Raw genomic sequence first — 12,192 nt, forward strand, 5'->3', positions numbered from 1 at the left:
CGGCAACCTGAGTTTAAACCTATGAGCAGAGTACTAGGCACAAAGTAGAGATTTGGTATATACTTATTCAACCCTGTCCAAATTCCTCATATCCCTACGCCTGTTACATGGGTTACTAGTGGATGACTGCAAGCCTCTCTGGAGTTTACTAAAAGGGAATATAATAGCTATTTAGATTCCCTCTTTTAACCAAAATTGTCATTGTGAATTTTGGTAAAATGTCATCTATTAAATGTATCGTTTCTGTGCTTACTGTCAAGTTCTAACTCTATAAAGTTCTTCTTGAGAAAAAAGGACCGCCTCCCTTTTATAAAACCTGACTTAATTCTATTAAATTTCATCCTTGGTCTTGACACTCATCACTGGCCAGAACTGGAAGGAGTCTATCCCTAAAACAAGTTGCATTTAAAACAGGTAAATTGATATATTCCTGTAGAGTCTATAATCTAAGTACATTTCCAGATCTCTGTAATTAAAGCAGCAATTTGTATTGGGCTACAGCCACGGGGAAGAGGAAAAGAGGGAGAAAAAGAGAGGCATCTTTCATCATTATTGGTTTGTTGTACACTTTACCCATGCTTTTAAAATAGAAGTGAAATTTAATCTTCAAAATGAAAAAATAGACACATTTTCTAATAGTAAAATATAAGATTAAAATACTTAAAAATAAAGTGTTAGTGTGAAATAGGGCTTTTTTATATTAAAAAATGAAACATCTTAGATTTGCTTTTCTTGTATAAATCCTCTTAACTTATTAATAGTTACAACTTTCCAGAGTAGCTTTTATGAGACGCTGAAGGAGACAGGGGGCAGGGGGGGATTCTTTTTCGAGATATGAAGTCAGGACCTGAATGTATACATCGGACAGAGCAGTTTTCAACTTCAGATCTGTCCACCATCCCTAGAGAAAGGAATGATGTATTTCCTACCTTGAGACTTTTCATTACGTTTTCTTCTTCTTGGGGTTAAATTCTTTTCAAGGATATTCTACTTGTAAAAATTATTTTATTCTAGCTATAAAACATCTCATTTAAGAAAAACACATTTTATAGCCTTGCATAAAATCCCCGCAAAAGCCATCAAGATATGGAGACATCAGACCTTCAAAACATAAATCTGATCATGTGCCCTTGAAATAGTATGAACATTGAACAAAGTGACGTTATATTCTTATATTTGTTTGTCACGAGATGAAAGGCCGGGAGGCATATGGTGATTAATAACAGTTCCTGAGCTTCTAAAGAAATTTTACAACGAAATGACTAACTGCTTAAAAGAATGAGTTTTTCAAGAGCGCCCCTTCTGTTCCATTGATGTTTTTCATCCCATTTATCTCCTTAAAGAATCTCAAGCCAAAAGAATAGGCTTCCTTTTAAGCCACCGAAAAATGGGATCTGATGGAATCTTCCCGTAACTCCCGATGTTTTCCAACGTTGCTTTCTTCTTGCTGGTTTCGCCTCTCAATGGTTATTCTGTATTTCTTCCTGGGTAAAGGGAAAGAGAATGTAGTAATAAAACCTCGCTTGGCTACAAAATACTATGGTTTCTCTTACAAAGAATGCCCTCAAGGGACATCTGGGTTTGGGTTAATAAATGAGAAGTGACACAATATGAAACCCTGGTCAAAGATTAAAGTAGTGTGCCCTAAGGCATTGTGCCCTTATTCAAGGAGGAAAATTGGCCTGCTTTCCCAGACGCCATAGAACAAGCCTTCCCCTTCTTCCCTGGGTGCCTCGTGGGTTAAGTCTTGTCTATTCTGCCACAGAAGCTCTCCCCAGCTCCCAGGATATGCCCTAGATAAAGATCAGATGAAGCGTACAGGAATACAATTGTCCCCACAAAGAGTCACATACGCCCACAGTTACAGTTCCATACAGAAATGAAAAAAATCATGGTCCGCTGACTTAAGAATAAGCCACAAACTCAACCACCAAAGATTGCAGAGGAATGAACAGGTCTCAAGATGCGAAACTATCGGTATCTTGAACACACATAAATATTACAACTTTACAAGACTCGGGGCTTAACCACAGTGGTCACTAAGCATGTGGGTTCTCAAATACTGAGCACAGCTGTCCTGAGAGCATAGGCTGCTTGGAGCCACTACGTCCTCTACAGAAGGTGAGCCCAGCACCTGTTTCTAAACTGGAGGAAGCCGGAGACTGGGGAAGTTGATTCTCCCTTTGTCCAGATTCCCTCTCCACTTTTGCATGTGGTGGGCGGTAGGAATGGGGTCAGAATATTTGTAAGCCAAAGACAGCAGTGGTTCTGTGGCCCATAGGGGGAGGCAATAGAAACCTTGACCCACTGCCTGGTATGCTAACCCACTGACCACCAAACCAGCATCACACCAAAGGAATGGCTCAGTTCTTCTCACCACATGCTTTTTGGGTAAGAGCAAGATAGGCACAGGCCACAAGGAGGATCGTTCGAAGGCAAGTGGCAAAGGGGAGTGAATTTTAAAACCTTATAAAGTGGTTCTAACCTGAAAAAGTAGAAGGCCATTAGCAAACCAGCTCCTAGTAAGGCTCCCACAACAATTCCTGTCACCGCTGACTCTTCTAGGCCACCTGCTTGAAAAAGAAACAGAGATAATCTGAGTTCATGTTGAGAAATAGCTAGAAATCCCTCATTCTGACGTTTCAGTCATTGAAAACTTTCATTCATTGGAAGGTGTTTCTCAATTTCCCACTTGGGGCAAATTTTCCAATTTTCCTTTCTTTTTGAGAACTATTTTCTAGGGGATCCTGTTCGTTGTTGTGGCAGTGGTGGTTGTGGTTTGGTTTGGGGTTTGAGGGTTTTTTACCAAGTGCAAAGCTTAAAAAGCACTTAAGGGCTTCCCTGGTGGCGCAGTGGTTGAGAGTCCGATGCAGGGGACACGGGATCTTGCCCCGGTCCGGGAAGATCTCACATGCTGCGGAGCGGCTGGGCCCGTGAGCCACGGCCGCTGAGCCTGCGCGTCCGGAGCCTGTGCTCCGCAACGGGAGAGGCCACAACAGTGAGAGGCCCGCGTACCGCAAAAAAAAAAAGCACTTAAGAAAATACTAGATGAATGATTGTTACAAAAAAAAAAAAAGTGAGCACAGTGGGGATAAAGCAGGTTCAAGGAGGATTTGAAGAAAACTGGAAACTGAAGTTTTCAGATCTAGCCACACTCTTGAGTTTACAGGCAGAGAAGACAACCATGGAGACCATGGGACTGAGCCGGCTCTTCTCATTTTCAGTGTCACTTGGATGGTGACACTTCCAAGTGCTGGAAGATTTGGTGAGAAAATTCATTGGGTTAATGTTCTGTTTCTAGATGTTCTCTCACCAAAGCCAGAGTTTCATGTCAAAATGTCTTATATAGCTTTGTGAAAATGTAACAGTTTGAAACAATCAAGTTCAGTAGTGTCCCAGTTATTATATAAAAACGATAAATAGCTAGCTTGTGTAGAAAGAGTTCAGGACACAGTCTTATATGCATTCGTATTTAATCCTCAGAGCAGTCCTAAGAGTGGGATACATTTCTTTCATTTTACATATGAGAAAACTGAGGCTTAAAGAAATAGAAGAACACTCCTGGGTTCACAAAACCAGTAAGTGACAACGGTGGGATTCCAAATCCAGGCCCAATAACTCCAGAGACTGTGTTCTTAACATATTTCTGCCTTATGCCTTCCCGTAATTATTGCATATACAAAAATACCTCACAGGTTAAAGACTGTTCCCAAGACATAAGGAGCACACATACATTAGCCTAAAGTGAACAAGTTCCCTGAAAGGTCGATACTCACTTTGCCCTCCCTCAATAGCTTATCAAAGGGTCTTGCTAAAACAATGATTTCCAACCATTTTCCTACTTTTAAGCTCCTTATGAGACCCTCCACTTGCTTCTATATTTATGACAAGGCTGCTCATAAATAACAGATTTCACACTTATTTGCCAATTTGTAAATTTTCAGGTGCCTAAGGGACACTGGTTCTGAGGGATAAGAGAATAAATACAAACTTTGAAACAAGAGATGAATAAGCGAGTGACATTTAGTATTTGATATTTTAATCCTCCCTAAAAGTGTAAACCTCAAATACTAAGAAATTATAGTACAAGATATAAAAATAGGGAGATGCCTTCTACCACTTTGGAAAAGGATGGAAGGGAAGAAGGACCTAGAAGCCTCTGCTGAAGGCGGATACCAGTTTGTGAACTGTTCCCATGGGTTTACCACATCAGAAACAGGAATCTGCACTTTCAGGGCATGACCCCTGCATTATACTGATACCATAGATGATGAAACACAGAGCGAATTAAGTCTCTAAACTTACATGCTTTGCAAGGAGAGCTGTTTGTGTGCTCCACCATTCTGGTTTCATCTATTCTCAGCTTTAAAGGTCCCCAAGGATATTTGACGTTCGGTCGCATTTCAAAACGACCTTCTTTTCCAAAGTAATCACCAATAACCTATATAAAGGCAAAAAATATATACATATACACACTGAAAGGTCAAAGTTATCTGGTTCCAAAGGAGGCACAGAGTGGGCTCCCCTGTCGTTCACACTGACTACAGTGGTGTGTTTCTGAGGACTTTGTAGGTCAAGATTTTCAGGCGCCAACAGCGCTCTTAAGGTGAGCATAATTTATGGAGAGCGGGCTCCCCATGGCAGGGAAGGTGGTTATACAGAAAGCAATAAGCTGGGAAGGCATGGCTTTTCCCTTGCTCACGGGAGAGGGTACTGCTTCTCCCACCTGCCACAGAGCAGCCCACGTGGTCAGCCATCTGTCAGGCCCAAGTTCCTTTCAGGGATGAGTGATGTCAGGACCCATCTTAAGGGTCCCAGGCTAAGTGGGCCTCACACCACTCAGTTAGCTTGGCATGTAATTCAAGCATTAAAAAGCGTCTTCAGGAACTTCCCACTTCACCCTCCTCGGGTTGCAAAACTATTCCCCATCCTGACTTCAGGGGTTACATTCTCCTCTCTGATGAATTTACCCTATTTACACCCCACTTCCAAGCTGAACTCCTTTTCAATTAGCTCCTGTGGCCCCTGAAAAAAATCAGTATTCTTTTATGGGTCAGTTCAAGGTTCACTCTCAGTTTCTGGTTCAACAGCCGTTTCATCAGCTCCCTGAGCCCTGACCTAGAAGTACCTTCGCACCCAGGTTCTCGGGATCCGTTTCCCTTTTGTCTGGGCACCGGCACCCTGCTCCTGAGCGGCCTGTGACACTCCCTCCCCCTCTCTCTCCTGAAAGAGGCCCAGCAAGCTCTCATAGGCCATTTCATGTCAGAATGAAAAGAATTCTAGATAATCACCAAACTAACAATCACTGGCATGTACTGAGCACATACCAAGTACTTTACACACATGCACTCCTGACTCCTCACCACAACCCTATCTATAATAGACGGTTACTATCCACCTTTTATAGAGGGGGAGACTCGAACATACACGAGACCCAGACCATCGAAGAGTAAAAAACCGTGCAGTAAATGCAGCAAGTGTGGGTCCTGCCGGCTCAGCCCCTCCCACAAAGGCCAAGTACGTGTGGACTGAGAGAAGACAGTCCTTCATGCAGGGTCGCAGGAAGTGTGACAGGAGCATCAACTCTGGGTGAGAGCCTTCAGAGAAGCAGAGAGGGAGCCTCATTATGGGACCTGAAACACTGCCTATCCCTATAATCTTTATTTATGTATTTATCATGTAAAGTTTATACAGTCCTTTTCTAGGTTCCATTTTATCTGGTGTTTGTGATCATCACGTGAGGTCAGCAAGGGAGTGATTATGATTTCCTCATTACAGCCGAGGAAGCTGAGGCCAAGAGCTTGACACCCCAGGAAGTGTCAGAAACTCCTCTGTGTGTCCAGGGCACCCTTTTCTCTTCGTGATGCTATCCTGAAACTCCATCATCTTTTGAAATACTAATGCATGTCCAGTTTGTACCCACCCCCGCCAAAAACAATTTTTTTTTCAAATTTTTAGGGAGGAAGTAAATACACAATTTCACTTTACGTCTCTCAGCTGATGATGCTGTCCTGTATCTTAGGACTGAGGTGTGATTCTTGGCCACTTGAAAGGTAGGATTTCCCCACTTAGGATAAACGTGGAACCATTTCCTGAAGTCTTCCCTGATACCCTCAGCCAGAAGGAAGCCCTCTCTTGGAAACTCCTTGTGTGCAGCTCATTTTATTTGGAGGCTGCTTTCGGGGCAGCTATTTGGACACCAGGACAAATACATTCCTTGGAATTTCAACAAGCAGAGGAGCGGCTGGGGCAGAAGTCCTGTTTGCTTACCTCCTGGGTGCCCGCTTCCGTGTCGGTCATGGCAATCACGGAGAAATCCCCGTACCGGTCTCCATTGGCATCTATGGACACCTGCCCGGCAATACCTAGAGGATGAGATGGAAAGGACTCCAGTTGGTTACTTAAAATGCCTCTGTCCGCCAACAAAAACAAGAAAATGAATCGACAGGACTTTTTTAAACAAACTCATGCCACAGGGAATCTCATCAAACTCGGAGCATTTTTGTTGGCATTTGAAAAGACATTGTAATTTCATCTGTGTCTGCATTCCTAAATTCTTAACATTTCTCCATTTAAAAATGAAAAGAAAAAGAAACAAATGACCTTCTTTGGGGAATATGTTAAAGAAGAAAAAAAAAAAAGATTAAGGCTAATCCTGAAAGCAGTATGCTTATCCCAGAGTTTTGTATTAATTTTTTTTAAAAATGCAGAGCGAGAAGCGGAGCTGTAGTACAGTTCCTAGACTTGTCATGGGTTCACGTTATCACTGGGCAAACATTATAAAAGAAAACCCATTCCAGGCCCAGGACTCAGTGAATGTGCTTGCCTGTGGGCTCCGTGGACGCCCAGGAGAGCAAAGGGCCTGCTTCGCAGGTCATGGGAGCCAAGAGCAAAGCTGAGCTAGTTTTATCTCACTTGTGTTCATTCATTCATTGTTTTGGGGGTTTTGTTTTTGTCTTCCAGTTTAATGGAGATGTAACTGACATATCTCACTGTGTGAGTTTCAAGTGTACAGCATAAAGGTTTGACTTAACAGGTACTGTGAAATGAGTTTAACATTCATCATCTCATATAGATACAGTAAAGTATTCATTGTTTATCCAGTGATAACTAGGGGCTGAATTTAATGCTGAGGCAAAGATGATCTGGACACAGTGTCTGCTCAAGAGAGAGGCAGCCTAGACAAGGGGTTTATTTTGGTGGCGCTGGAATCCAACTGCCTGCATCTGAATCCCAGCTTTCACATTTCCTAGCCTATGACCTTGGGCAAGGATTTAGCCCACGGAGCCTCAGTCTCCAGGACTGTAAAAGAGGCATAATAGTAGCTCCCTGCCAAGAGGCTGCTGAAAAGATTAAGTGAGCTGAAACAGGTAAAGTACTTTCAACATGGGTTTAAGAGAAGTCGGTCGTTTCCTTCTTTTGTCGTGACTTCTATCGCTATGCCTGGAATCTGGGAGAGGACATTCTGACTGTGCCCACACCACTCAGAAGAGGAGCTGGCACATCTAGTTGGAGACTCCTGGGGGACTCAGTAAAAGAGAGCAGGTCTTTTATAGGAATGTTGGTGAAGCCTCTGTTTCAGACAAGCAGCCAGCAGAGTGTGGGAGTGTTCTAGGCAGAAAGGCAGCCCTGTTAGTATTTACAAAGCCACAAAAGCTGAAAGGAATCCAAGGGACGGTGAGGTTTTGGGGGAGGTGGCCCATGTGTATGGAAGGGAACAGTGAGACGTAAAGCTGGAGCAGCTGGAACGGGGTGGCCAGAGCATGGAGGGCCTTGAGCGCCACACAGAGGATTTGGATTTACTTTGGTTAGCAATGGTGGCTTACAGCAGCTAATCAATAAAAGCAAATACGTATATACTATTAGTTGATATTAAATATGTCTATATTGCAATTTTCATTAACTAAGAGAATTTATATGTCAGCCACATTCTAAGTATTTGTTTTCTTTCAATTTAAACTGTGGCCAAGTTCAGTGTAATTCTTAATTGGCACCTCTACTGATGTGGTTCTCTCCGGAAGTAAAATGAATGTCTGGGAAAAGGGATCCCAAGGGAACGCTCCATCCTCTAGTGTGGTTTGGAGAGGGCAAGTATGTGGGTTTACTGTCCTCTGGGTTGCTGTTTGAAGGCCCACTGATTTTTCCAGACTTTGGTCTACTTTGCCGGAAACAGAATGGAGCTACTATTCATCTTGATTTCTTTGTCTTCTTAACATAGACTGATTACAAAGGATACACCTATCTCAAGCTAGCTTATCCTTGACAGTCTATACAACTTTTAAGTAATTAATGTCATTTAAATATATATATATTTATCTCCAAACATATTGGCTGTCTAAAACCACATGCCGTTCTGTTCAGAGGTGTTTATGATGGTGTGTTCTGCTACGTGTTTTGCAGAGTATTTTATAAGGCAAGGTGGCCCTAGTAATCCAAGACCTCACTACACTTTAAGCTATTACAATTCTGCCAAGAAATGGGGTGTGAACCCTCAGGTGGCCAATTAGCAAGTGAGACTTCACCTGAGAGTATTGTACATAAGGTGAGATCGTCAGGCTGACAGCAGAATTTTCCTGTACATAAGTAATGAGACTTTCCACCCTCATTTCTATTGGCCTGTAGCGGAGCTCAAGGTTTGAGCCACAGTCCTATTTACCTTGTCACTCTGACGTCTCACACAGAGAGGAAATTCAGCTTCTTCCCAGGCCATTTATTGAAAACCTTGAGATTTGGTCATAGGTTTCACGGTAATGAAATCCAAATCTGTCAAATAACGTCCAGAGTATTTTTCCCTTGACAACTTTATGGTCACTTACAGTGACCATTAAAATTTAAATGGTTTTTAATTTTAGAACAGTTGGGGATTTTTTTATAGTTCTTTTGTGGGCTACCCTCAGATTGATCATTGTTTAGCAAAGAAAAGGGGTTCTTCAAACAATTCAAGGTCAAAACTTACCTTGGCTTCAATTATCTTTACATTTGGACAAATGAGATTCTAAGTTTAGACTGAACTATACAGTTGATTGTTTTGGGACTCATTTCGTATTGCCTGTGTAGACCCAGCCCTAGAATGGAAGCATCAGGTTGGCCTATGGGAAAATTTAGTCCATGTCCTCTAAAGAAAACTGAGTTCCAGCCATTGTGGGCACCTGCCCTTCCCTTAACAACCTCCCTCAGATGACCAAGAGCAAATGACCACATCGTGTAGTGAGGAGTAACTAGGAACAGGATGTGGCCTACCAAGGTCATGTCCACACATGCCGGTTTCTCAGTGCACAGGACACAACTTCTGGGAAATTTGACTCAGTCCTAATATGCCCCCTGACTTATCCTATTTGATTCCAACTCCTCAGCTGAAGCAGTCAGAGGTCGAGCAAGATAATCCTGGAGGCTTATTTTATTCGTTCATGTCCTACAATCTGTCCAGAGTTAAAGCAGATGTCACTCTAGTTTTGAGTAAGATGTGGCATCCACTGAAACCACCAAGGAGAAATGAAATCCACCAAATGTCACCATAGCTGCTGCCCAGACAACTCTCGCTGGAACTTGACCTCTCTGTACCGTCCTACCCTTTCTAATAACCAAGGGCAAGACGAGGCAGTGGAGTGGACGGGAGTCCCAAGGGAAAAAAAAACACGTGCCCCAAATCTAGCCTTGATAAATACATATAGGCATAGCCCCAGTGCATTAAAGGACGAGTTGGCATGATGCAGAACTGAAAGGGTCTTTGTCAGTCATCGGCTAGTCCAGCCCCCTTAGTACTGGTGACAAAGAAGAAGCCCAAAGGACTGAGGTCACAGCCAGTGGCTAGGTTGTGGGTTTCCTGACCTCTGGTCAGTGACCTGTATGGCAGCGGTCCTCAGATGCTACCCACCAGCATACTACAGTTTATTTTCCTCAGCCCCCAGAAAGCCCCCATCTAAAAAAGACTCAAGACAGATCCTGACCCTCGACACCCTCTGGTGGCTTTCCATCTCACTCAGGTGGAAACCCAAGGTCCTCAGGGCAGCTTCCGGGCCCACAGGATCTGGCCCCACTACCTCTGACTCTGGCTACGATCACACTGCGGCTCACATACTGCTGCAGCCACACCGGCCTCCTCGCTCTTACGGGGGCCCTCAGCACTCTCCTGCCAGACACACTCAGGGTCTCTGTGTTTGCTGCTGCCTCTGGAATATTCTCTCCTAAACATCTACATAATTTCTCTCACTACTCTGAGGTCTCTACTCAACCACCGCTTATCAGAAAGACCTTCCCAGACAACTCTATTTAAATTAGCAGTCCTACCACACCCCTCCCATCACTTTCCAGCCCCCTAACCTGCTTTACTTTATAGCCCCTGAAGTGGTATATTTATTCGTTTATCGCCAGTTTCCCCTACCACCATGGAAGCTCAGTTGATTGCGGGGGATTTCCCTAGTTCACCGCTGAATCCTCAGCGCCTTGACCGGCTCCTGGCACATAGTAAGTGCTCAAGAATATCTGATGCATGAATGAATGAGTGAATCTGAAGTTGACATCCGCAGGGCTCCAGCAGCTGGATCATTCTCATATTGAGTCTCATGTTCATTTTTTTTTTTTTGACTGATGGGGAGGTGAGAGGAAACTAGCACTCCACATGCTATTACCGAGAATATGGACTGGTAGACCTTTCTGGAAGATATTTGGCAATACCTAATGCACTTTAAAAGGTACCAACATACTTTTGGACCCATATAGGCCATGACTGAGAATGTTCCCTATTGGATGTACTCACAAAAATTCATCAAGATGTGTAAGATCATAATAGCATTTTGCATAATAGCAGAAACTATAAACAACTGAAGTGCCCATCAATAGGAGACTGGTTACAGAAATACTTGTACAGCCAAACAGTGGAAAAATATGGAACCATCATGTAAAAATGTGCTGAATCTATGAGCGCTTATATGGAAAATTCTTCTACTTGACATACAAGTGAAAAAGCTAAGATGAAGAATGGCATTCATAGTATGACCCTTTTGTGTAAATTTTTTAGATAAGATATACAAATGCATATGTGCTGGCAGAAGGCATAAAATATTTTTAGGCTGAATCATAGGAAATTGTTAATAGTGATTACACTGGGGACAGGGGACTAGGGTGTGAAGGGAAAACTTTCACTTTTCATATTGTACATTTTTGTAGCATTCAAATTTTCCAGCCAAGAATGGTCTCATTCTTGTACAATGTTTAAATGTCAACGGAGATTGCTTGAGTGATGAGATGACGAGCCATTTTGTTGTTGTCATTGTTCTTATACTTCTCTGTTCTTAAGCAACAGCTGGTATTCACCATTTTAAAAAATAAAATATAAGCAGAGAGCTCAAATGGACCTGCTTATCATCTCAAACCTCCTAGTTTTGAACAGAGGAATGTATGTCTGGGATTATTCCTTTTAAAACTGATCACAGGGCTTCCCTGGTGGCGCAGTGGTTGAGAGTCCGCCTGCCGATGCAGGGGACACGGGTTCGTGCCCCGGTCCGGGAAGATCCCACATGCCGCGGAGCGGCTGGGCCCGTGAGCCACGGCCGCTGAGCCTGCGCGTCCAGAGCCTGTGCTCCGCAACGGGAGAGGCCACAACAGTGAGAGGCCCGCGTAACGCCAAAAAAAAAAAACTGATCACAGAACTCTTCACAAACTGATTATTTGTTGTGAATGGGGCTTGTGATTAATTTTAAGAAGCCTAGAGCTGTCATCTAGTAATCAGGAGACAAGGCACTTCCTATATCAGTGGGACTCTTCCAAAGCACTTTCACAAGTTTATCTCATTTAATTTTCACAACAAGCCTGTGAAGTGGGTTGATCTTAACTTATTCTCCTTCTTCTACAGCTGAGAAAAGTAAGACACTGGCAAGGTCCCAAGGTTGTAAGAGAGAAAAACAGAACCAGGAAAGAAGCAGCTTGGTCAGCTGCAGAGTGTTGTTGCCTTGTAGACTGAAACCTCACCTTCAAATGTTCTGTTCCAAGTCTGCTGGATAATTTTCCCTCCATCCTTCTTACTGTAACCAGCTCTGAGTACTTCATGTAAAGCCAGGACGTAGAGGAGGATGGCATCGTGGAATCCTTCAACAAACATGTTAACCTGGAAAGGAAAGCCCAGCTGGGTGAGCCCAGACAACAAACGACTCACATTCGGGAATAATGTGGGCAAATCCAAGTGGTTAACAAGTT

At 43.2% G+C, this 12,192-nt stretch overlaps 1 protein-coding gene across 2 annotated transcripts in view; it reads right to left on the bottom strand.

The window, feature by feature from the left end:
* Positions 1 to 1,190: 1,190 nt before the first annotated feature.
* The window catches only part of NPR3 (natriuretic peptide receptor 3), a 64,072-nt gene continuing 53,070 nt past the window's right edge, over positions 1,191 to 12,192 (bottom strand). The window contains exons 4-8 of one of the 2 annotated variants that reach the window (XM_060007082.1): positions 11,968 to 12,103; positions 6,271 to 6,365; positions 4,306 to 4,441; positions 2,486 to 2,570; positions 1,191 to 1,484 (exon numbers count right to left, since the gene is read on the bottom strand). In XM_060007082.1, the coding sequence (XP_059863065.1) occupies positions 1,373 to 1,484; positions 2,486 to 2,570; positions 4,306 to 4,441; positions 6,271 to 6,365; positions 11,968 to 12,103 (564 nt within the window). In that variant the 3' untranslated portion in view covers positions 1,191 to 1,372. Of the gene's footprint in view, positions 1,485 to 2,485; positions 2,574 to 4,305; positions 4,442 to 6,270; positions 6,366 to 11,967; positions 12,104 to 12,192 lie in introns of both variants that reach the window. The other variant, XM_060007081.1, reaches the window with a different exon arrangement.

This window comes from Delphinus delphis, chromosome 3 (assembly GCF_949987515.2).
Source record: "Delphinus delphis chromosome 3, mDelDel1.2, whole genome shotgun sequence".
NCBI lineage: Eukaryota > Metazoa > Chordata > Mammalia > Artiodactyla > Delphinidae > Delphinus > Delphinus delphis.